Below are 23239 nucleotides of genomic sequence, written 5' to 3' on the forward strand. Positions count from 1 at the left end.
GCACACGCCTTTAATCCCAGCACTCGGGAGGCAGAGCCAGGCAGATCTTTGTGAGTTCAAAGCCAGCCTGGTCTAAAGAGCGAGATCCAGGAAAGGCGCAAAGCTACACAGAGAAACCCTACCTCAATAAAATAAAATAAAAAATAAAAATAAAGAGTTCCAGCATTAAGAAGGTTGAGAATCCCTGCTCTCTAGCAATGGAAACCCTTTGCCCTTATTTGCCTCATAGCTACTCAGCCGCTCAAACGGCTATGGAGGGGATTTGGTCAGGCCTCCTGGAGTCAAAGGTACCATGAACACATCTTCCTATAAGAATCATGATATAGTAGAAACCCCTACCTTAGATCTGCTAGCAAGATTATTCTATATTATTTTAAAGTTATCAAATCAGAAACATGTACTCTGGTAGAAAACCCACAGCTCCTTCTGCAAAGGACCGGGCATTATGTTCTTGGAAATTCTACATTGCTTTGTGCAATTCATATTTTTTATATTTCAAAAAATGTAGGCCATCAATTCAAAAATGTCAAAATCTTTAATACAATTGTGAATGTAGCTAGGAATGTTTATGTAGTTGCACTGAAATCCGCATAGCAGTCAACTCCGTGGTTCTTCAAAGGGTAGTTTGTTCAGCCCACAAGCAGAGAAACTAGCCGTAGACTTATTTTTAAAGGCTTTTGTGTCTTCCTACTTTTAGATGGATGGAGTGTCCCTACCTCCTCCCCCTGGCAGTGCCAAGCGAAATACAACCCAGCTTTAGGAGTTTGGGGTCCAGGCAGCCCTTGTCAAGGGGTCAAGGAAGGTAGTTTTCTTTATATTGGTAACACGACAAAAATTCATGTACAAAAACTGTTTAATGATTATTCATGTAAGTCGATTTAGAGAGACAGAAAATAATCCCACATTTTCTTTACCAAGCAATCGAGCAAAACACGGTAGTACAAGTAGCGAGCGGCAAAACCTTGGTAACAAGAGCTGAGGAAGCATCGATTAAGACAACATCGCCATCTGGAGGATCCAGGTGGAACTACAGAGCAGTAACCAAAGACGAACACGGAGAGCAACAGAAACACAATAAACTGCCCTCGTGTCGCGGCTCTGAACCCTGTTTCAAGCTTCCGGTCGATGACTTGCACATTGCTATTGAGAGACTTAAAAATTGAAATTGTAACCGTGACATCTTTAAGAACTTTAAAATTAGTTTATTAGAATTGGGTGTGGTGCGGGCGCACGCAGCCTGTGTTCCCAGCTCCTTGGCCACCTGAGATGGGAGAATCAGGAGTTCCAGGCCAGCCTGGGAAACACGGAAAGACCCATCTCAAACAAAACAAAACACTCCAAACCAGAAACAACTTTCACCAGCAAATAAAAGTCAGGATTCTGAAATGAGAAACAGGCACCCCCAAATGCATCCCGTCAGCCCCTCTTCTTGAACTAAGTAGGGCCTTGTATAAATCTACAAGAATTTTATTCATGAGAAAATGCAGATGACTGACAGCTTAATCTTATCAGAGGCATTTGCATGTTAATGGGCTGAAAGTCTTAAAAGAGAGGTGGCAGCAACCAGAGTGTCTAGTACTGCAGAGCCAGATAACTATCTCCTTTATACTATATTTTCTTTCACATTATGCTGATTTTAGGGGGGGGGGTAGTAAGCCCAATGTAAATCAAGAGGCATTCATCCTCCTTTTTACAATTCCTAGTTGTTACTTTTAAATTCAGCAGGTCTTTTCCACACTGATAGACTCGTTTTAATGACTGTCCCAAAAGGAGTCGATAGAGTTAAAACCACCTGTATTTAATTATTCTAACTAGATACTGGTATTTTCAAGGAAGATCACAGTCCCCCATCTCAATGCCTCCCAATGTATCTATTATACATACACTGTTCCCTGGCCTGGTCAAATGGAGTAGGTCAATGGAGGAATTCTTGATTAGCATGTTGGAGGTCTTGGGGTCAAGTCCCAACTCCACAGAAATCACTTCTTTCTTTTTCTTATCAATTTCCAAATCACTAGTTAGCAATATTTGTATAATTAAGCTAAACATTGAAGCTACTATCTCCCTTTTTACACGTATGGTCTCATGGAGCCGCCAGCGACAGAGTTTAGCTCGGCCCTGGCCTGCAGGTGCACGGAAGAGCCCTAGGTCTCTGTTCACAAGGCTCGAAGTGGTGGTGCACACTTCTAACCCTGCCACTTGGGAGGCAGAAGCAGGTTGAGCTCTAGAGTTCAAGGCCAGCCTTGGTCTATATAAGGATTTACAGGCCCAGCCAGGGCTATAGAGTGAGATCTTATCTCAGAGAGAGAGAGAGAGAGAGAGAGAGAGAGAGTGGGGGGGAGGGGAGGAGGAGGAGGAGGAAAGAAAGGACAAAATCTCCATTCACAAACACCACCGCAGTTACAGTCAAGAGCACCTTCCTCTGCTCCTTCCCTCTCTCACCTTTCCCACCAACTTTTAAAAGAATACCATCTTTAAATCCATAACAAAGAAAACTTCTAACACTTTCTGGTCCCCATTTTAAACAGACCCTTTACTTGTAGCATTTACACAACCCCTACCTCTGTCATCTTTTGGTCAGTTCAAACCAGTTCAATTTTGATAACATTCCTTGTCATGAACTTGGCCTAGACAACTGGGAGCCTCTGTAGACACTCAGTCAGCACAGAAGTTCAGATCTTTGACCATGAACAAGAAACCCAGCTAGTAAAACAATACAGCAGACACATGCTTTCTTGCTTTGAAGGCAGTAGGAAAGTTTCAGTTGACCCTGCCCCCCAAATATAGAAGAGTAGTTATTTGACAAGTTAACAACTCTTGCTTTCTGGGGCTCTTCTTCTTTTTTTGTCCCAGTAACCCAAAACATGAAATTGCATGTGTGCATACATTAAATAAAATGGTTAGATATTTCCATGTATAAGGCACAAAACTCACAAATCTCTCACAGAAAGATTAAAGAAAAAAATACAAAGGTTTAAAGACTAACAAGTGATGTAATAGTGGAGGAGATTCATCACACTGGAGTTGAAACAGACCATCCCTTTTTAATACACAGGGACCTTATACTGATAGGAAACACAGCCTGTGAAAAGAGGGTATCTCAGCTCTTCCTTGGCCGCAGCCTCCTTCACGGGATTAATGCAGACGTCAGTCAGTCCTCAGAGAGAGCTGTGTGGCCAGAATACAACAGCTGCAAGCACCGCCCACCCCCCAGCAGCTGCCCGCAGCAGTATTGCAAACAGTGCCTTTGGCCATCAGGTGCCTCATTCTTACTCAAAGGACCTTCAGGGGCCAACCACAGTGAGCACACGTTCACCTGTCCTAGGACCTGCTTTAAGGTTTCTTCTTGAATCAGAGGCAGAACTGCCTGTTTGAGGACCCTGGATTTGGGGTAGCTGTGTTGGTCCATCACGGGACAGCATCTGACAGAAATTTGAACCTTAGATGCTCCGTTCCTCTTCAAAGAATCAGATCCCTCGAGCAACTTTAGAGCCAAACTTTTAAAAGAGTCCGTTCAAACCTTCAGATAATGTCCTGGCCTGCAAGACAACCCTAAATAGCTTGCAGTTAATACTGCAGTCCACACATAGAAACTAAAAGGTCCCCATGGGGCAACACACAGACGAAGGTATCCATGTTTTCGGGCTGGGTCTCCTAGTAGAGCCTGGCACTGTTGCGTTTCCAGATGTTTCTGTATTACGTGAGAATCGGCTTCCTGAAGGTTCATATGGCTCCAAGCGTTTCCTGGAAGTGTAATAGCTTTGGAATTCTGTATATTACCATGCAGCCTAGGGATGGGAACAGTACTTCAGGCAAATCGGCCAGTTAGTTAGGTATCCTGAGAAAGGGGCCATTGCTGCAGTGAATGCGACCAGAGATCAGATACATTGAATAGTCCATTCTGTCTAAGGGTTTTGATGAATCTTCTTGAAAATTCCGACTTCCACCCTAGACAATCTGAAATCGTAATAAGACAGAGTCCACAGGTCAATTTACTCAGTTACCAAGACCAGCAGCATAGGGTGGCTGTTCTGTTTGTTATTGTGAGGAACATCCACAGTTTACTTGGCAGTCCAGTTTGATTATCTGTCCAGTTCAGGGCTCAGCTTTGGAAGCCACATCCAGAATTCTGCTAAGTGTTCATGAGTGGGGATGGTTTTCCTTAGTTTGGAATCTCATGAATCTTAGCCAGGATCCCTTCCCATGCAAGGCTATAAGCCAGATAGAAAATGAATATTCCTTTTAAAACTCTTAAATGCCTGCCTTGCATTTGAAATTTTATAACCATACCATGCCCTTGAAAATATATAATAATCCTTTTTTTTTTTTAGATAAGTTATCATGTATTAAAGGCTAGCCTTGGACCCACTACGCGTCTGAGGATGACCTAGAACTTCTGATCCTCCTGCCTCTGCCTCCTTGAATGCTGCTACTGGTTTGTGTGGTACTGGGGATTGAACCCTGGGCTTCCTGCATGCTATGTTAAGCACTCTCTACCAACTGAGTTTTCATCCCCAACCTGTAGTACATATTAATTTAAAAATCAAGCCTTAAAAACAAAAAGTCAGTTTCTATTATTGTGTCAAGTTTTCTCCAAATCACAGTAGCACATCTCTACACCTTTTCCCCCTGGGCAGACCTCAGGAATCTTTCTTGATCAGTCTGGCCTTGACTTTGTGCCTCAGGAGGGAGGCGGTGACCGCACTGCAGGCAGCCAAAAAGAAAAAGGAGAGGCAGGCAGTGTAGACAGACAGGGGACCATGGCGCTGGAGGAAGATCTCATGCCGTCCCTGGTAGTCTAGAAGAATGGCCTCCAGCTGGGAGAGCGTGCAGATGGAAAGGAAGGCGTGGAAGATTTGATGTCCATGGCCCACAATGTCACAGGAACCGGGGAAGTACTTCTCGGGTACCGGGCAGGAGAAGAAGTAGGCGCTAACAAGAAAGAAGAGGATCTGAAGGGTGTGGTACCAGGCCGCCTGCTCCTGGCAACCAGCCAGATGACAGAGAGCCACCCGGTGGGCCACAGGGCTGATGTCTAGGACGAAGGCCAGCCCTGCCGGCACCACTTGACAGATCTTCCGCATAACTGGATATGGCCTTCGGTAGCGATACTTGGCGTAGCAACAGCCCGCACAGGAGAGCCAGCCACAGAAAGCAGCCGCGGGCAGGAAGAAAAGCCAGAACCGCTCGTACCAGGCCTGGTCCGAGCTATAGAAAAAGTGAGCCAACGCGCTGCCATACTGGTAGACGCTGACCCCAACGTAGTCCACAAAGTAAAAGGTGTAGTGGGACAGCTCTGACTTGGACTGCAGCAGGTGAGCCAAGAGGCTGCAGGTGAGGTAAGTGATGGAGGACAGGATAAAGAGGAGCAGGGGTAGGGTGTGGGGAGAGGCCCACTGCAATGCCCCAGCCTCCGCAAAGGCCCAGAATCGCAACAGGACCGCTAGGGCCGCCAGCAAGTGGGTCCAGACGTTGACCACCTCGTTGTGCTTCTGAAAGAGGCTAAAGAAGTAGTAGCGCCACTCGTGCCCCGTGGGGCGGTAGCCAGCGTGGATGTAAGGCTCCCTGAAGAGCTGGGGCACGTCGGTTTCTGGGACCGTGCACGGCATCTTGGGAAGACCTTCTTCCAGAATCTTGGGCAGACGGCGCAGCTGCTGCCCGCTCACAGACAGGGTGCTCAGGCGTTCCAGGATGGCAGTCGTCATGGCAGCGGTGGTCCAGGCTCCTCAGGACGCAGCAGGACCACCTGAAGGGAAGAGAGGAAAGCTGAGAGACAAACGCAGCCAAGGTGGCCAAGGTGCTACTCATAACGGAGCACGGCTTGCTCAGACAACCGGGGAAGTTAGGAGGTCCAGATGGATTCTCTGGACCTTGCTTTCTTTCTCTGTACTGCAGGGTTGCAGCATCTTCCCTCGCCATGACAACATTCTGACTCCCCGGTTACTATTCACCACGGCGTAAGGTATAATGGTCGTGTTAGCGCAGCATAAGTTAGTGATAAGTAAGATTTAATGATACCTAGAAGGTAAAGGTACTCTTAAAGATCACTAAATTCCCTAGATATCACCAAGACGTAATCATCAGATGCCCTTGGATTATTACATGGTTGGGATAAAAGAATACATTTCAGCTGGGCATGGTGGCACATGCCTGTATTCCCAGTACTCTGAAGGCTGAGGCAGGAAGCTGTCAGCGGGAAGCCAGTCTGCACTCCTCAGTGAGTTCAAGACCACCCATCTAACAATGCTTATTGATAAATAAATAGATTAAAAAATAAATAAATAAGGCGTCATGTCTTTAGCACTCAGCCAATCTTGAACTATTCACTGATCTTACTGGAAACTTTAAAATCTAAGATAAACAATTGGCTGAAACTCATTAAAGGCAGATTATATTTGTCAGTGAGATTTGGAAAGAGCAGTGCACACCGTGGGATATTTTAGCAGTGTGAGGCCACCATTGCTTGAAAAACAGGCATGTTGGGTATGCTGGACAACCCCTCTGCAAAAGCCTTGTCCTGTTCTAGACCCGGTACTGCAGGGCTGCGGCCAAGCGGGTCAGTCCCAGAAGCCCAGGCACACAGATCCCTCTGCTGGCTGACGGTGGAAACACAGCCTAGTTTTTTCTTTTCTTTTCTTTTCTTTTTTCTTTTTTTTTTTTTTGATGAAAGTATTCTGCTGAGCATTTTCTTTCTTTTTAAAACCAAAACGAGCCGGGCGGTGGTGGCACACGCCTTTAATCACAGCACTCGGGAGGCAGAGCCAGGCGGATCTCTGTGAGTTCGAGGCCAGCCTGGGCTACCAAGTGAGTTCCAGGAGAGGCGCAAAGCTACACAGAGAAACCCTGTCTCGAAAAACCAAAAAAAAAAAAAAAAAACCAAAACGAAACACTTATTTTATTTTTTATTTGTGTGTGTGTGCGCGCGTGCACACGCGCGCGTGCGCATATGTGTTTGTGTGTGTGCACACGAGTGTGTATGATGTGTGTGTGTGCATGTGTTTGTGTGTGTGCATTTGTGTGTATATGGTGTGTGTGCAAATGTGTTTGTGTGTATGTGTATATGTGTACGTGTGTGTGTGTGTGTGTGTACGGTTGTGTGTGTGTATGTGCACATGTGTGTGTGTATGGTGTGTGTGTGTGTGTGTGTGTGTGTGTGTGTGTGTGTGTACGCACTTGGGTGCCATGGCACATGTATAGAAGTCAGGATAACTTGTGCAGCTAGTTCCCTCCTTTTCTGTCACATGAGGTCCAGGGATCAACTCCATGTTGTTAGGTTTGTAACGAGGCAGCTTCACCGGCTAAACCACCTCAACAGCCCCTCTAATTGACCATTTTCTTAGTTCCACACACTCTCGTGTTGACCAACTTTGTAATCCTTCATTTTTCTTTTTTAACCTTTAATGCCTATGTCAACTCTTCATTCAACAGAGGAATTAAAACCATGGCCTAAATATAGCTGAAGTCTAACTGCAGAGGTGGTTCTGTTTTTCTTCAGATGCTGCTCAAGAAAGCAAGTGGCTTGGGATGTGCCTCTCCCGGGTAACGACACCTGTGTGTGACAGATTTCAGGCCTCTGAAGTACTTTATACTTAGGATTTCGAGGTGGTGCTCAGACAGATGCACACAAAGATCACTTCATAAAATTGATGATCTTCATGCACACTCACTGAGTAAATTATGTTCTAATAACAAGTACCTTCTGTGTCTTTTATTTTTCTAAGCTTTTTTTTTTCCTGAAGAAAGCTAAATTCTTATTTTATCTAAATGGCCCTCTTCCTCCAAAGGTCTTGACCAAAGGGGACCCGACAAGGGCTGCTAAGGAAATAATAGTCTCTCAACTTCACTCCCCCCACCCCACTTTGATTTTTCGAGACAGGGTTTCTCTGTGTAGCCTTGGCTGTCCTGGAAATCACTCTGTAGCCCAGCCTGGCCTCAAACTCACAGATCTGCCTGCCTCTGTCTCTCAAGTGCTGAGATTGCAGGTGTGTGCCACCACTGCCCAGCTAACTTCACATTTCTTTTTTTTTCTTTTTTTATGATTGCTTTTTAATTTTATTTTTTTATGTGCATTGCTGTTTTGCCTGCATGTATATCTATGTGTGGATGTCAGGTCCCCTGGAACTGGAGTTACAGACAGTTGTGAGCCACCATGTGGGCGCTGGGAATTGAACCAGGGTCCTCTGGAAAGCAGCCAGTGCTCTTAACCCCTGAGCCACCTCTCCAGCCCAATTTCACATTTCTTAATGCTGAAAGAAAAATATCTAATCAGGTGAAAAATGTCAGGAATGAAAAGAATAAAAATGTGAGAGAAGTCTGGCGGTGGTACTGCACACTTTTAATCCCAGCACTTGAGAGGTAGAGGCAGGCAGATCTCTGTGAGTTCGAGACCATCCTGGTCTACAGAGTGAGTTCCAGGACAGTCAGGGCTACAGAGAGAAATCCTGACTCAAAAACAAACAAACGGGGTTGGGGGAGTGAGTTGGGAGTGGGAGACTGGGGGGCGGGAAGAGGTGGATCTTTGATTGGCGTGTAAAATGAATGGAAAATTTTTCTTAATAAAAACAAACAAACAAACAAATAAAAGGAAAGGGAAAAAAGTGAATGAACTTTATGAAAACCTAGAGCCAAGCCCTGGTTTTGCTGCTTCCTGAATGGCCAGCTAGAACTTCCCAGGTCTCAGTGTCTTCATCTATAAAACAAGGGTAATAATTTCACTGGTTGCATCCATTGTTGTGATGTCTAAGTTGCCTGGTTTGGGATGGTACTCAGAAAATGCTAGGTCGTTCTGGGATAGACTCTATGCTAGGTACTAAATACTAGGTAATAAGTGCTAGGTACTAGTGCTCGGTAGTAAGGAGACAATAACCAAAAAGGTAGTCTACTCACCTTTTGTAGAGATTAATGTCTGAAGTGTTAGTGGCTAGAAAGATATGTAGTGGGGTTACGACAGAAAAGTGCAGTCCATGCTCCAGCTGAGGTGGGCAATGACCTACTGGGTCTCTGCAAACCAGGGTGGGTGGACTGAGAGACAGGCGACTTCAAGTTCTTCTATCAGGACTGGAGGGATTCCTGAACAGCAAACAAATGAAACAAAACGTAAGACTTCAGGCAGGGAACAAATTGTTTACTTTTAAATTTTATTTTATTTTATGCGTGTGCATGTGTTCTGTGTATTGTATTTAATGTGTGGCCTGCGCGTGTGTATGTGCACCACACGCATGCCTGGTGCCAGTGGAGTTCAGAAAAGCATGTGGGCCCCCTGGAACTGGAGTTACAGATGGGTGTGAGCCACCCTGTGCGTATTAGGATCTGAACCTGAGTCCTCTACAAGAGCATCCAGGGCTCTAACCGATGAGATATCGCTTCAGCCCCTACTTTTATTTTTGAGACAGGGTTGTGGTCTGTAACCCAGGCTAGCCCTTGAACACACGAAACTCCTACTTTAGTCTCCCAAGTATGGGATTCTATCATGTCCTGCAATTCAGAGAACTCCTGTTTAGTTACAAACTTAGAAAACCCAGTCTCTGAGTGAAGACCATGTACGACAGTGGCACCAGAGACGCCTGGAGCTCTGGTCCTGAGCACTGCTGTTCGCAAGTCATGTGCCTCTAGCCTGCACCCTATCTGTGCAGTTCCTCCAGCTTTCCTGCTGCTCACGCCCTCCTTGACTCTATGCTGAATTCCACTAAGATTGAGTACTTCTCCTTTGCTCTCACAGAAAACAAACTAGGAAGAGGTTTTGGAACTAAGAGGAGGAACAGGGTAAGATGGAAGGAATACTAACTGACTTCAAAGGAACTCACACGCTTGCATACACATGTGCTGTGGGATGGTCTGTATGTCAAATGTGTTGCTGATTGGTCAATGAATAAATCACTGATTGGCCCGTGGCCAGGCAGGAAGTGTAGGCGGGACAAGGAGGAGAATAGAGCTGGGAAGTGGAAGGCTGAGTCAGAGAGACACTGCCAGCCGCCATGATGAGAAACAGCATGTGAAGATGCCGGTAAGCCACGAGCCATGTGGCAAGGTATAGATTAATGGAAATGGATTCATTTAAGCTGTAAGAACAGTTAGCAAGAAGCCTGCCACGGCCATACAGTTTGTAACCAATATAAGTCTCTGTGTTTACTTGGTCGGGTCTGAGGGGCTTGGGATTGGCGGGTGAGAGAGATTTGTCCTGACTGTGGGCCAGGCAGGAAAACTCTAGCAACACACATGTGCATGCATACATGTTGTAAGCCGCAATAATATGAAGTAGGGTTTCAGCTGATTATGACAAGCTAATACCTGGAAGAAGCCAAGGGCCTTCCCGAGGTCAAGCTGAGGCTCAAGGAGTCTTGATGATATTGGCTTTTGATTGTTAGCCATTTCCTGCTATGAATTTCTCGCGGGCTAGTGTAGCTTTTCCATTATGCATTGGGCACAATCTCCCCTCTACTGATGAAATATTTAGATAACCTTCTGTGCAGCAATGCAGCCAGGATCCCTAATTTCAGACCTATCTGTCATTATCGTCGTTAGCAGCATCCGGCCAGGACCATCCCCAGATGGATGAAAGTATCTTATGAGATACCTCTGTACTCGCTAAGAACAGACTAAAGCATCCAGACTATCTGTTTGAGAAGACCTGGCGAATGAGTTGATTAAGCTAAACTTTCTCCTCTCCAAAGTCTTATCTCTAGTTTTAGATCCATCCTTAACAATTAACTCAGAACTAAAGGGTTCCTACTTACAGGTACATCTAGCTGTGACAGAAGTTGCTTGTCCAAGTTGCCTAGCGATGGAGCACACTTCCCTCACCCTGCCAGAAATGGCGGGAGCAGAGATAGCTTGGAGAGATAAGAGCCAAAGGGATAAAAGGCAGTTTTATTTTCAGAGCAGGATGGAGAAGAAAAGAGAGAGTAGAAGAACTTGATGAGTAAGAACCGCATTGGAAGAGAACTAGATTGGAGGACTAGAAGAGAGAACTAGAAGGATGAGATGGAAGATGAAGAAGAGCCAGATGGGGAAGAACGAGATGAGGAAGAACAAGATGAGAAAGAAGGAGATGGGGGAGGAGCTAAGATGGGAAAGAACTAGGTGGATGAGAACCTAGATGGGGCGGAACTAAGATGAGAGAATTAAGATAGAACTTAGAGGGGACAGCAGATACATGCAGAAAGAAATCAGCAAGAAAGGAGCTAGGCATGAGAGCAGAATAGAAGCCACGTAGAGAGAGAACCGACTCAGAAAAATAAAGTGAATAAAATAAAGTTTCATGTATGTAGATTTACTAAATTATCCCTCAGATTTATTTGCCACAAGTAGCGTCTCTTCTGGGACTCTGGGGACAGCTATCGAGAGGCTGGACCCCAATAGTTTTCAGTACATACACACTCGAGCTTGTGCACATGCACACACAAGCACACAAAGCAGAATCATCATTCTCTTTGCAAGTTAGATGTTTAAAATGCAACCATGCTAGTCTTCAAATCTCCTTCATAACCCTGAGAGTGTTGTATAATCTGAGACTGGATCCTGGTAATCCAGGAATTAAGCCGCCATTACCTCCAATCCAGAATGTGATTCCTTATCTGGCTCATCAATTCTGGAAGCCCAGGAGCTGAGTCCTCTTTCTAAGAATGGGAAAGGCTTACATTTCCTTTGGGAGTTAAGGGGTACGAAATTACAAACCTGTCATAAAGACAGGTTGCTATTTTCTGTTCTTTCCTTAGTAACTACCTCTTCACCTGATATGAAATTCTCCCTTTGAGAGTAATCAACAAAACCACAATCATATTGGTCATGTAATGCTGTTTTGCTAAAAACCATTGACAATTTCATTTGGGTCTACAAAGAAACTAATCACAAGATGCTATCTTTACTTTGGAACAGTCCCCTCCCTGCCTGAGTCTCTACAAACACATTAATCACTCAGAGTGTCTGCCAACCTAACCTGTTTCATCTTCTTTCGTTGTCCTAAACCTGCAGTCACCTTAGATTCCAGGACCGAAGAACTTCATGGAACTGATCACCCTCTCACCCCAAAGGAATTATCCATGACATAACAGACCATCTTATCACATATAAAACCAGGTTGATCCCTTCAAACAACAAGGACTTCTTCAGACCACCTCAAAGACCCAGACCTGAGACTAGAATCAACCAGACCACACCTGAACCAGGACTGCTTAATTACAAATACCTCTTTCCCTTCTGCCTCAATCCTTCCTTGACTCATACCTAAAGCTCACATCAGTGCCTTGAAGACCAACTTGGGAGTCACTAGATTCATTTGTCTGTTCCTCTTCCCAATGTGTTGAGTCAATCTCCCAACTCTATTTTCACCACTACATGAGTCTTTACTTGGCATATTGGGACATTTCCTAACTCATTATTGATGCCGGAGATGATACTTGAGCCCTTAAACTCCAGTTACATAATGATGGTGATGGGTTATAGTTCTCTTATTAATACCAAATTCCTAAGACACTATCTTATGGCATCTTGACACCCTACCCTGATGGTCTTTATTTTCACCAATCCAGGGTGGACATAGAAGGAGGCTTCAAAGGGCCAACTGTAAAGTTTGAATCCAGTTTTGGAGAAACTGAACATTGACATCTCAATATTGATACAGGCACACGACTTTCAGCATTCCTCGTGGATGCTCTGAGTAAAGACCCATCTCTCACTCCTGGCCCCTCCCTTTAGATATCCCTTTAGATGTGGTTAGTAGTCAACCAAGATGCTATCTCAAGATGTTGTCCTTGCACAGGTTCACTCCACACCCCCTCTCCTGTTGGAGATGCAAGCTCAACCCTCAAGAATCCTCTTCCAATAGATAAGCTCAAGCCAGTCATTTTGGTCAATGAGAACTTTCTTACAGCAACAACTAAGCTGGGCAGTGATGGCATTCGCCTTCAATCCCAGCACTTGGGAGGCAAGAGACTGGCAGATCTCTGAGTTCAAGGCCACCCTGGTCTACAGGGCTAGTCCTGGGACAACCAGGGCTACATAGAGAAGCCCTGTCTTCAAAAATAAACGAACAAACAAAAAAGCAAAATGATAAGTATTTACTTGATGGCCTACTCCAGACTCCAAAGGCCACAGAAGATTAAAACAAGATCACTTTCCTCAAAAATCTGACTCTAAAGAGATAATTCTCCAGCCCGAATCAGTAGTTAGCCCAAAATCAAGTGTAAAATGAAGCCCAAACAAATCTCTATGGAATAGACTAACCTAGACCAGCCATGAGGAAAATTGACTGGTATTGGGTCTAAAAGGGCCACAACACAAACCTAAGGGTAGTGTGGCTTCTTGGTGGGTTGATAGTAGAGGGACTATTTGGAAATAATAGGAAAGGGAATGAAATGCAGTGACATCAGTAAGAGATGAGGTTCAGTATTATAGAAGGAAAATGAGGATCCTGCCAGGAGGGATGACACAGGCTTATAATCCCAGGCAGCACTTGGAAAGCAGGAGGACTGAGAGGTCAAGACTAGACAAGGCTACATTCTGAGAGGTTGTCCCAAACCAAACCAAACAACAACAGAGGAAAAACCAAGAAGGAGGCAGTTCTCTCCCCTTGGGTAGTTCCAATGTTCCCTGGGTATGACGGGTTCTCACAGTTACTCTCATCGCCAGCCCCATTCATCTCTCTTTAGTTCTCTCCACATCCTCATCAACTGTGAGGGACCCAAGAAGCCGCTCTGCACATCCCACTTCTCACTCAGATTCTTCTCCCAGGTCCTTAACTTCAGCTACTATCTCTACCAGAAGATTCCCAAATATCCCTCTGGCCTGACCATTCCTGACTTTGGGATTTCAATAACCAACTGCTCTAGAAGTGTCCAACTGAATCTTGAATGGGCACTCCAAGACAACATCTCCGGAACATGTTCAGTCTGGCCTTGTTCCTGCACCTACATCTCAGGAATCCAGGCCTGCTGGTTTTAGCCCATCATTTTCAGAACTCCAACAATAACTTCTATTATAGCAACATCAGTCCCATGAGCATCCTTTCTTCTGTTAGTAAACCTCCCTGGCCTTACACCCCTAACCTTCAATACGGTCTCCAACTACTTCCTGGTGATAGTTAAAATGGAACTCTGTCTTCTCCTCCTCAAACGCCCACCTGTTTATAATACAAACTCTATGCCTTGTCTTTCAAACTAGTCCTTTCTCTGCTGACTGTCTACCTAGTTTACCTTTTACTCCCTGAACTTACACCCCTAGGCAATGCCAATGGCCTGGGCCCGGATCACAGCACTGAATCTTGAAGAGTGCCCAGCACTCTCCATCTCCCACGCTTACAACCTTACTACGTTCTAGCCATTCAACTCCAGCTCACTCTGGAAGAAGAAGCTCTTACTAATGGTGGCCTACATTATGGCTTTGCCTAGTTCTTGTATCCCATCTTGCCTTTCTCTACTCACGTCTCTCCTGAACCATGGTTGTTGATGTACTCCACTCACATCCTCATTAGTCACCAGTTAGTTCAGGGCAGGGATTGTTTGTGGAAGAAGTTTCCATATTTAAAATAGTATCTAGTATATGGAAAACACTTAATAACTATTTACTGAATAGGTGGTAAAGGAAAAAAAGAACTGCTGGGTTGGTAGTCAGGAAGTCTGGCTGCCAGTGTTTGTTGTACTTAATTAACTACTTGTCCCTGCCCAAGACACTGAACTACTCAGTGTGACTGCCTAGTAACCAAGTAGGTAAGAGGAGATGACTTCCTCTCTATCTATATCTCAGGAAAATAATAAATAATAGTAAAATGGGCAGAAGTGGATAGTACTTTGAAAAGATAAAATATGCATATTAAGGTTCTGGTAGTATCTGGAATAAAGTACCACCACTTGGTATGACAAGCACTTAGGAACTGCTTTTGCTGAAAAAATCCTTGATGGTAACTGTCCTGGCTGGTTTTCAACTTGACACAAGCTAGAGTCATCAGAGAGGAAGGAGCCTCAATTGAGAAAGTGCCTCCATAAGAACCAGTTGTAAGGCATTTTCTCAATTAGTGATCTATGGGGGAGAGACCAATCCATTGTCGGTGGTGTCATCACTGGGCTGGTGGTCCTGGATTCTACAAGAAAACAGGCTGAGCAAGCCATGGGAAGCAAGCCTGTAAGCAGCACCCCTCCATGGCCTCTGCATCAGCTCCTGCCCCCAGGTTCCTGCTGTGCTTGAGTTCCTGTCTTGATTTCCTTTGACAATGAACAGCAATGCAGAAGTGTAAGCCTAATAAACCATTTCCTTCCCAACTTGCTTTTTGGTCATGGTGTTTCATTGCAGCAATAGAAACCCTAGCTGAGACAGTAACTAAACACAGGATAACAGCCTCCAGCTTGCATCTATCTCCTTTAGGCACTTAATTTAAACCAGCTTTCACGTGTCCTGTTCTAGGCCCCTAAAATCTCCTTCAGGTGTCCAGTGATTGTCCTAGACCTGCAGTCTCCTTGGATTCCAGGAACAGCAGAATTTTGCAGACATACCACCCTAAGCAGGAAGGATAATCTTATAGAAGTAGCTTGTCTCTTCTAGAGACAAGCATTTCTTCAAACCACCCTATAGAACCAGCCAGGGGTCAACCAGATCAGTCCACCCAGATGGTTTAGTGATGCATGGCTCATGTCCCCTGACGATTCTTAGTGTAAAGCTGCCGTGGTCATTCAGAAGACAGACTGGAAGTCACTGACCACTTTATCTGTGCTTCCCAGTGTGACCACATTGGTCGAATCTTCTTTATCTGCCTTTTACCATCAGCCAGCTCCTTCACAGTTGCACTGAAATGGATGACTGAACTTTATCAGTGGGGTCTACCGGAGCTGAGCTTTCTGTCGAAACTCTCATATCACCCTTCCCATCACAGCTGTCCCTCTACGTCTGTGGGTAATTACAGATTAAGAATGTCTTGATCATGTCTTTACTGAGTATATAACAATTTCTCTTGTTGTTTTTAAACAGTGCAACATGATATTTACATAACATTTACATTGTATTAACTGTTATTAGTAACCTAGAGATGACTTGCAGTATACAGGAGAATGTGCAGGGGTCATATGCAAATACTGCGCTATTTTACATAAGGGACTTTAGTGTCATCTGAGTCCTCTGATTTAGAAATGGGAAATGGAGCCAATCCACTGAGGGCCAACATTTTGTACCTTGAAACTTATTTTATTATAATTTTTAATGTTAAAAAGGAACATACCTTTTTTTGTATGTTCCCTCAGAACCTTCCTCCCAATTCCTTTATAGGCTGTGTGTGTGTGTGTGTGTGTGTGTGTGTGTGTGTGTGTGTGGTGGTGGTGGTGGTACCAGAGAGTGAATCCATGGCCTTACACTTTGTAAAAATGCACCCTGCCACTGACCTACATCTGCAGCCCCAAATTAATCAGATCAAGATTAGAGTGGGATGGCAATGGAAGTTCTGGCAAATACGGTGTGTATACCATGAATTCATTTAATAGTAAAAATAAAAGTGACAAAATGTTATATCACGTCTGTGTCTTAGAAGGCTCCGTTCTGAAAGTTTCACACTGAGAAACTCTTTTCAGTTATTTAGAAAAATGGAAAATGAAGGCAAAACAGAGAGAGAAAAGCAGGGTAAATCTAGCATTCACAGCAGTAATTTGACATTTTAGTCACAACTGTGCTTTTAGATGTTTTTAAAAGGATGTCACAGGCTAGGTGTAGTGGCACACACCTTTAATCTCAAGACTCCTGGAGGCTGAGGCAGGCAGGTCTTTATAAACTTGAAGACAGCCTGATCTAGATTGTGAGTTTCTAGCAAACCAGGGCTACATTATGAGACTCTGTCTCAAACAAGCAAACAAACAAACAAAAACAGAAATCACAGCATTGAATAAAGTAGTATTTTTTAAAGAATAAATGTATCGTTGTTGTTTATATTTTATACAGGTGGGTCTTTTGCATGCATGCATGTCTATGCACCACATGTGTGCCTGAGTGTCCTTGGAGACCAGAAAGGGTGTTGGATCTCCTGGAACCAGAGTTAGAGATAGTTGTAAACTGCCATATGTGTGCTAGGAATTGAACCTGGGCCCTTTGGAAGAGCAGTCAGTGCTGTTAGCCACTAAGCCATCTTTCTAGTTCCTAAACTTTAAGGCTTGGTTTTGTTTATCTAGTTTAGACTGCTGAAAAATACCCAGAATACATTTACTTTTCAGTAAGGACAAAATGATGAATTCCCAATTGGTGATTGTTGTAATCCCCTGAAAACAGTAAAAATACATGTCCCTGAGGAAAATCCAACTAGCTTTCTCCTACTGCAACTCACACCTCACCTGTGTGATCCTAGAGACATGAATGATTTCTCCACACTTGCAAACATCAACTCTCCCAGACTGAGATCATGGTCCACAGAGATTTCTCAGTAGTGATTCTAGTGCCTGAGGGGCCAGAAGAGGGCATCAGATTATCCTGAAACAGGAGTTTACAGGTAATTGTGAGTGACCCTGTGAGTACAAGAAATTGAACCCCAGGTCCTCTGGAAAAAAACTGCAAGGTGCTCTTAAGAACTGAGCAATCTCTCCAGACCCATTGTGGCTAGATTTGCAAAACTAATACACTGAGACATTCCAACCTGAAGATGCTGGTAGAAAATACATCCACATAAAAACATACGTATGAGAATGCCATAATGAAACCTATTATTATGTGTAATTAATACATGCTAATAACGAAAGCAAAGAACAACCACTGAAATATGCTATTCATATTCCATGCATTCCAAAAAGCCTCTCCCAGATCAACAAAGAGGAAAATTAAATAGATGCTCCATATTTGGGAAACTCACATAGTGTGGTATGAAAGACATTTTAACTGGTAACCACCAAGACACCCTCCAAAGCAATGGTGTTCCTTCTCCCATTCCAAAGATCCCACAAAATCCTACCACAAACTTGGACATGCCACTTCCACGAGATGAACCTGGATGAGAAATGAGAAGTTGCAGTTGCTAGTTCGACTCTACTACTAACCATGAAAACTTGCGGCAAGTCATTCATCCTCACCGTGTCACAGCGTCCCTGTCCCTAAAACAAGAGTATAGTCTGTACAAGCTCAGTTACAGGGTGATTTTAGAATTCACCTGGGCTGCATTTGGCTCACACTGAAATCATCAACAAAAAGATTCTATGACATCATCCCATGCCATTATGTGCAGAACACACAGATGGCAGGCAGGTGGCCCTGCTGGTTGTTGGGCAAAGAACAGAAGAGCAAACACTCTCAGTAGAGGTCAAAAGAAATGCTTCCAGAATCCCGGGGACACCCTTGCACATCACTGCATAACCACAGGGGTGGAGAAGAAATGGCAGCTAAAGAAACAGCCTGGACTCAATTAGAACCAGAGCCTTGCCTGGAGAAGCCTTGGAAACTGAGAGAGAGAGCAGGCTGCAGACTCACAGGCTTCCAGAACCTCCAGCCACCCATCAAGCAAGAGACTGCTGGGCCCTCCCAGATCTTTGTAACTTCTGCCAAGAATCGTATCGTTGTTTATAATGTCATACTTTAAGGCTTAGTGTTGTTACCAACTAAATACTATTATTAGCAGAGGTAATTTTAGCTTGGATTCACCAACAGTCAATGCATGTTTCCCTTATATTCGGGAAAAACCCAACGAATAGTTTCTTGACATCCCCAAATGGAAGACTAGACTGAATAAATTATAAATCTATACAATATTTATTACATCTCTTTTCTGGAAATATGCGCACAGTAGAATTGTATGACCCCGTTTACCTCGGAGTGTGCCTGTACTTTGAACAGTGGCACAGACTCAAAGGGTTCTAGCAAGTAAATCATTAAAATAAATCATAAACAAACAAACAAACAAAACAAACAAGCACCTACTCCTTGGATGGACATGCTAGGGAAGAAGTGGTCTAACTTATTCCAAGACACCAAGGAGTCTTTTTAGCTTTGCGTTTGATTTCTGTTTGGAGGAACTGCCCTGAGCAGCCCTGTGCTATGGGTCGTCTCACCTGGGGTGGGCGCTAAGGTTCTTGTTGTGACCGTTTGCAGGTGCTGTTCAAAATTTTATTATTATTATTATTATTATTATTATTATTTGGAGATGAATTTGAGCTCTGTAACTTATACCTGGAATGTTAGAATTCCAGGTGCAGCTAGCATTGACCGAGCTAATGGGCATGGTTGGTCTTCTTTTCAAATACTTTTCATATTAAACAAAACAAAACAAAGACATAAAAAGCACCGCCCCAACCCCCGTGCGCGCACATGAGCAAAAGAAGCTACATCGGTCTGATAGACAGGCATGTTTGCCGTCTTCTAGGCTCAGTGGTCTCTGAGCCTGCCTATGTGACTCTGGAGGTAATGCGAGGAAAATGAGAGAGGAAAATGAAAAGGAGAAACGTAGTTTGCCCTGCCCCCTCCGGGAGAGGAGCGTGGTGTAATTCCTCAGGGTGCCCTTTCTCCCCAAGGAAGCCCTCGAGCTAGAACTCCTGACCGTGCTTGCCCTTACATGCTTTGCCACCACGTGCCAGCTAATGTCACTCAAGCAGGTGCTGGCCTCAAAAAGCATCACTGTACACACAGAATGCTTCTACCCCGGGCAGCCGGCAGTATCCGAGTCACCAGGAGGGAGAATTCAGGGGAGCTGGGAACAATTCGGAAGAACACACTGAACAGTCTGCGACCGATCAGCTACTCCGTTGTCTGGGTAAGGAGGCTCATCTGTTCTTTCTAGACTTCTTGTTTGGGTCCGGGTAGGCTCTGCTGTCTGAAACACCTGCTAATTAAAGGCTGGGGACAAGGAGTCTCCATAGACGTCCCTCTCGAGCATAGCTGTTGGCTTCGCTTGGGTGTGGTTTGGCTCCTGTCCTTCTGCCTCTCAGCCGGTTCCAGCTTCTGGCAGACAGGCACCTTCCACGGATCTGCAAGCCTGCTGGGACCGGGGCCAGCCCAGGTGAACTGCAGGGGGCTGCTCATCTCCATTGACAGGGGTCCCTCTCGGAAATGCCGTTGCTTTCTTCCAGTGGAGTCAGAACACCACCTCTTCTTCCCTAGCCACCCCACGGTTTGCATCAATCCTTCTGCAGTTGATAGGGTGCACTCTTCAGGGGGTCCCCAGTTCTGACCTTTTTATTTGCTATAAATTCAAGCACATCACTTGATTATCAGTTTCTCTTTAGATAAGTAGGTTTTAGTTCAATTCTGAATTATCAGGAAGCCTCTTCCGGTCGTTTTGACTACTTTCCCTCCTGAAATGCTTGCTTCCCTGTTCCACATGTTGTGACCTGATGCACAGATTATTTCACTACTGTAGTATAGAGAGCTTTGTCCCTACAGCCTAAGATCTTTTGAGACTGTAACACAGACTTATTCTCCTGTTTGAAAACTGGCAGGGTAAAAGGACCCCAGGATTCATCAATAGATAACAACTATTAAAAGACAAAATGAAATAAGGCATCCTTCGCCTGCTTCTCAAGTTACAGTCAACGCACAGGTGGCACACGCCTATAATCTTAGCACTTGGGAAGTTAAGGCAGGAAGACTGCTATGAGTTCAAGACCAGCCTGGCCTAAATTAGTGAATTCAAGACTAGCCTGTGCTACACAGCAAGATGGGGGAGGGGATAACTGAAAATAATGGTGGCTAGCAAGATGGCTTAGTGAGTGGGTAAAGGCACTTGCTGCCAAGTCTGATGACCTAAGTTCAGTTCCTGGGACCCACGTGGTGAAAGGGCCCAAACCAACTGTCACTTCACTGTCACGTATGCTCTGTGACACAGTCCTGCTTACATCCTCGCAAAAGCAGTGGAATTTTAGGTAACGAAATTGTGGCACGTTTGGCAAAAGGAAAACAGTGTTTGTATTGGGCACTGGAATCTGTGTGTCGTTCATCTGCATGGTAGATATCCAGAACAACATTTAAATTGCCGACTGAATTTCAAACCACCAGCTCGCTTCTAGTCTTTCATCTCTTATTACTGGTAATTTCATGTCCCAAGAATGCCTAATAAAGATGCAGGGAGTGGAGAGCTAGACAGAAGAAGAAAAAAAAAGCCAGTGACACTGGAGGAGAGTCAGGGACCTAATTTCTTATTCTTGGTGCATAAAGAAAGCCAGAACAGCCTGTCCTGGTTCCCTGAGCAAGCCAGACACTGCCAATGTTACTGGACCCCACGGTGCCTGGCAAAAGCTGTGTCCTCCCTGTGACGTCTAGAGCTGCCCCAGGCGGAACTGACTCCATCTGCCCCTACCTTAGGCATTTCAGGTTCCCGTACCATAAGAGGGCGTCAGATCTCATTACAGATGGTTGTGAGCCACCATGTGGTTGCTGGGAATTGAACTCAGGACCCCTGGAAGAGCAGTCAGTGCTCTTAACCTCTGAGCCATCTCTCCAGGCCCCAACCAAGAGGTTTTTAAACAGCCAACATTTATTTCTCCCTGTTAGGGCCAAGAACAAGGCCCTAACAAGCCTACTGCCTGCTGCGGACTTGCTTCTGACTCACAGACAACCCTCTTCTAGCTGTACTCTCAGAAGGCACAAGGGCCACCGGGCTTCCAGTGTATCTTTTATAAGGTCATTGAAGCCGTTCATCTCCTAACACCCTCATATTGGGATGAGGATTTGAACATATGGATTTGGGTAGGGGGACACATTCAGTCTACAACACCATCTTAGCATTACGCTGCAACTTGCGGGGTATTTTCCTTTACTTGGAATTGTGAACATCACTGAGATGCATGAGAGAGTTGTTCAAACATTGTAAAATTTTAATGAATTAATTAACCGAATTTATTATGGTACTGGAGATTGAGCCTAAGGCTCAATCTTGATAGGTAAGCACCCTATCTCTCTCTCTCTCTCTCTCTCTCTCTCTCTCACACACACACACACACACACACACACACAATACCCCTTCCTCCTAGTTCGTGGCACTTGACTGTGAGAATAATTGAGACATAGAGCACTTAAACTTTAAAGCAAACTGGCAATAGCGCACAGACAAACCCCATGCTTTCAACTCTCCCATCCCAAGAGTCCAACAACTGACTGTGTGGCAATAAAAGAAAAGCCATCCCCCACAAATGAACAGGAAGATCTAGAGGGCAAGAGGGTGGCCTCTGAGCTGATTCTGGGTGAAGAATCCTGGGAGTTACCCAGACGCACTACCTAGACCTTCACCTCCCAGGTTATTCTATGAGAGCCCTCTTAAAGGTACCTCTGAAGTCACTATTCCATCTCCCGTAACCATTAGTAGTAGTCCATAACTATTAGTAGTAATCCATAGTGGCATTTCCCATAAGTATTAGTAGTAGTCCATAGTGGCATTTTCCAAAACTATTAGTAGTAATCCATAGTGGTGTTTTCCATAACCCTTAGTAGTAATTCATAACCAATAGTTAATTGAAATTGTTAAAAGTCATTAGTTATTCAACAGAGGGGCTTCAATTGAAAAATCAGCACGCTCAGTTCAGATCACTAAGAGCTGCCACATGGGGACAGCTCTCCTCTCCGGTATACTAATCGCCCACTGGCTGCCCTGCACTGTCTGCTGAGGTCTGATGATTTCTCACTCAGAGTTACTTTAACTCTGAGATACTAGGCTTATAATCCCTTCTGATTACAGGGGTCCCAACTACTACTTGTGTCTGCGTCCATACACCTTGGGTTCCTTATAACCTCCAGTCCTCTTTCCTCTCTTAGTCCAACTGCATGATTTGGGCCTGTGGCATCCCAACACAAATGTGACCCGGGGCCAGCCATTTCACTTCATCCCTAGCCAGCACACCCCTGCCTCCATCCCTCCTCCATTACCCTTGGCTTAGTCTGCCTCCTTGCTCGCCCCCAATTACACATACTTTTCCTTTTTCTTCTCATCTGGTGTGCTGTGGGAAGTCCTAGCATGTTGTGAGACCATTATGGCTTCAGCCTTCTTAACCATCACTTCTGTCCATCACACCTAGCTGTCCTCACTACCACCACCACCACCACCACCACAAGCCAACTTCCCCTGGCATACCTAATTTTTTTATTGGCATGGTTAACTTCTTACTTATAGACCCTTGAAGTCTAGACTGACATCTCTCACCAGGTTTGCTGGTGGAGGCCTATAATCCCAGTTACTCAGGAGGCAGAGAGGCAGAAAAGAGGAAGTTCAAGGCTGACTATGCCAGGTGCAGACTCAAGGGCAGCCTGTGTACCTCAGTGAGATCCTGTCTCAAAATAAAAACTAAGACAGCAGGGTCTATATAGA

The 23239-nt window shown here is 44.8% G+C and overlaps 1 protein-coding gene across 8 annotated transcripts in view; it reads right to left on the reverse strand.

The window, feature by feature from the left end:
* Window positions 1-835: 835 nt before the first annotated feature.
* The window catches only part of Paqr8 (progestin and adipoQ receptor family member 8), a 48789-nt gene continuing 26385 nt past the window's right edge, over window positions 836-23239 (reverse strand). For 3 of the 8 annotated variants that reach the window (XM_052745370.1, XM_052745367.1, XM_052745368.1), the window contains 2 exons: window positions 8994-9069; window positions 836-5746 (listed from right to left, as the gene is read on the reverse strand). In XM_052745370.1, the coding sequence (XP_052601330.1) occupies window positions 4641-5705 (1065 nt within the window). In that variant the 5' untranslated portion in view covers window positions 5706-5746; window positions 8994-9069 and the 3' untranslated portion in view covers window positions 836-4640. Of the gene's footprint in view, window positions 5747-8886; window positions 9070-17297; window positions 17403-23239 lie in introns of those variants that run through there. The other 5 variants (XM_052745364.1, XM_052745363.1, XM_052745366.1 and 2 more) reach the window with 3 other exon arrangements.

This window comes from Peromyscus californicus, unplaced genomic scaffold (assembly GCF_007827085.1).
Source record: "Peromyscus californicus insignis strain IS unplaced genomic scaffold, ASM782708v3 Scaffold_19__1_contigs__length_69161282, whole genome shotgun sequence".
In the NCBI taxonomy this organism is placed as follows: domain Eukaryota; kingdom Metazoa; phylum Chordata; class Mammalia; order Rodentia; family Cricetidae; genus Peromyscus; species Peromyscus californicus.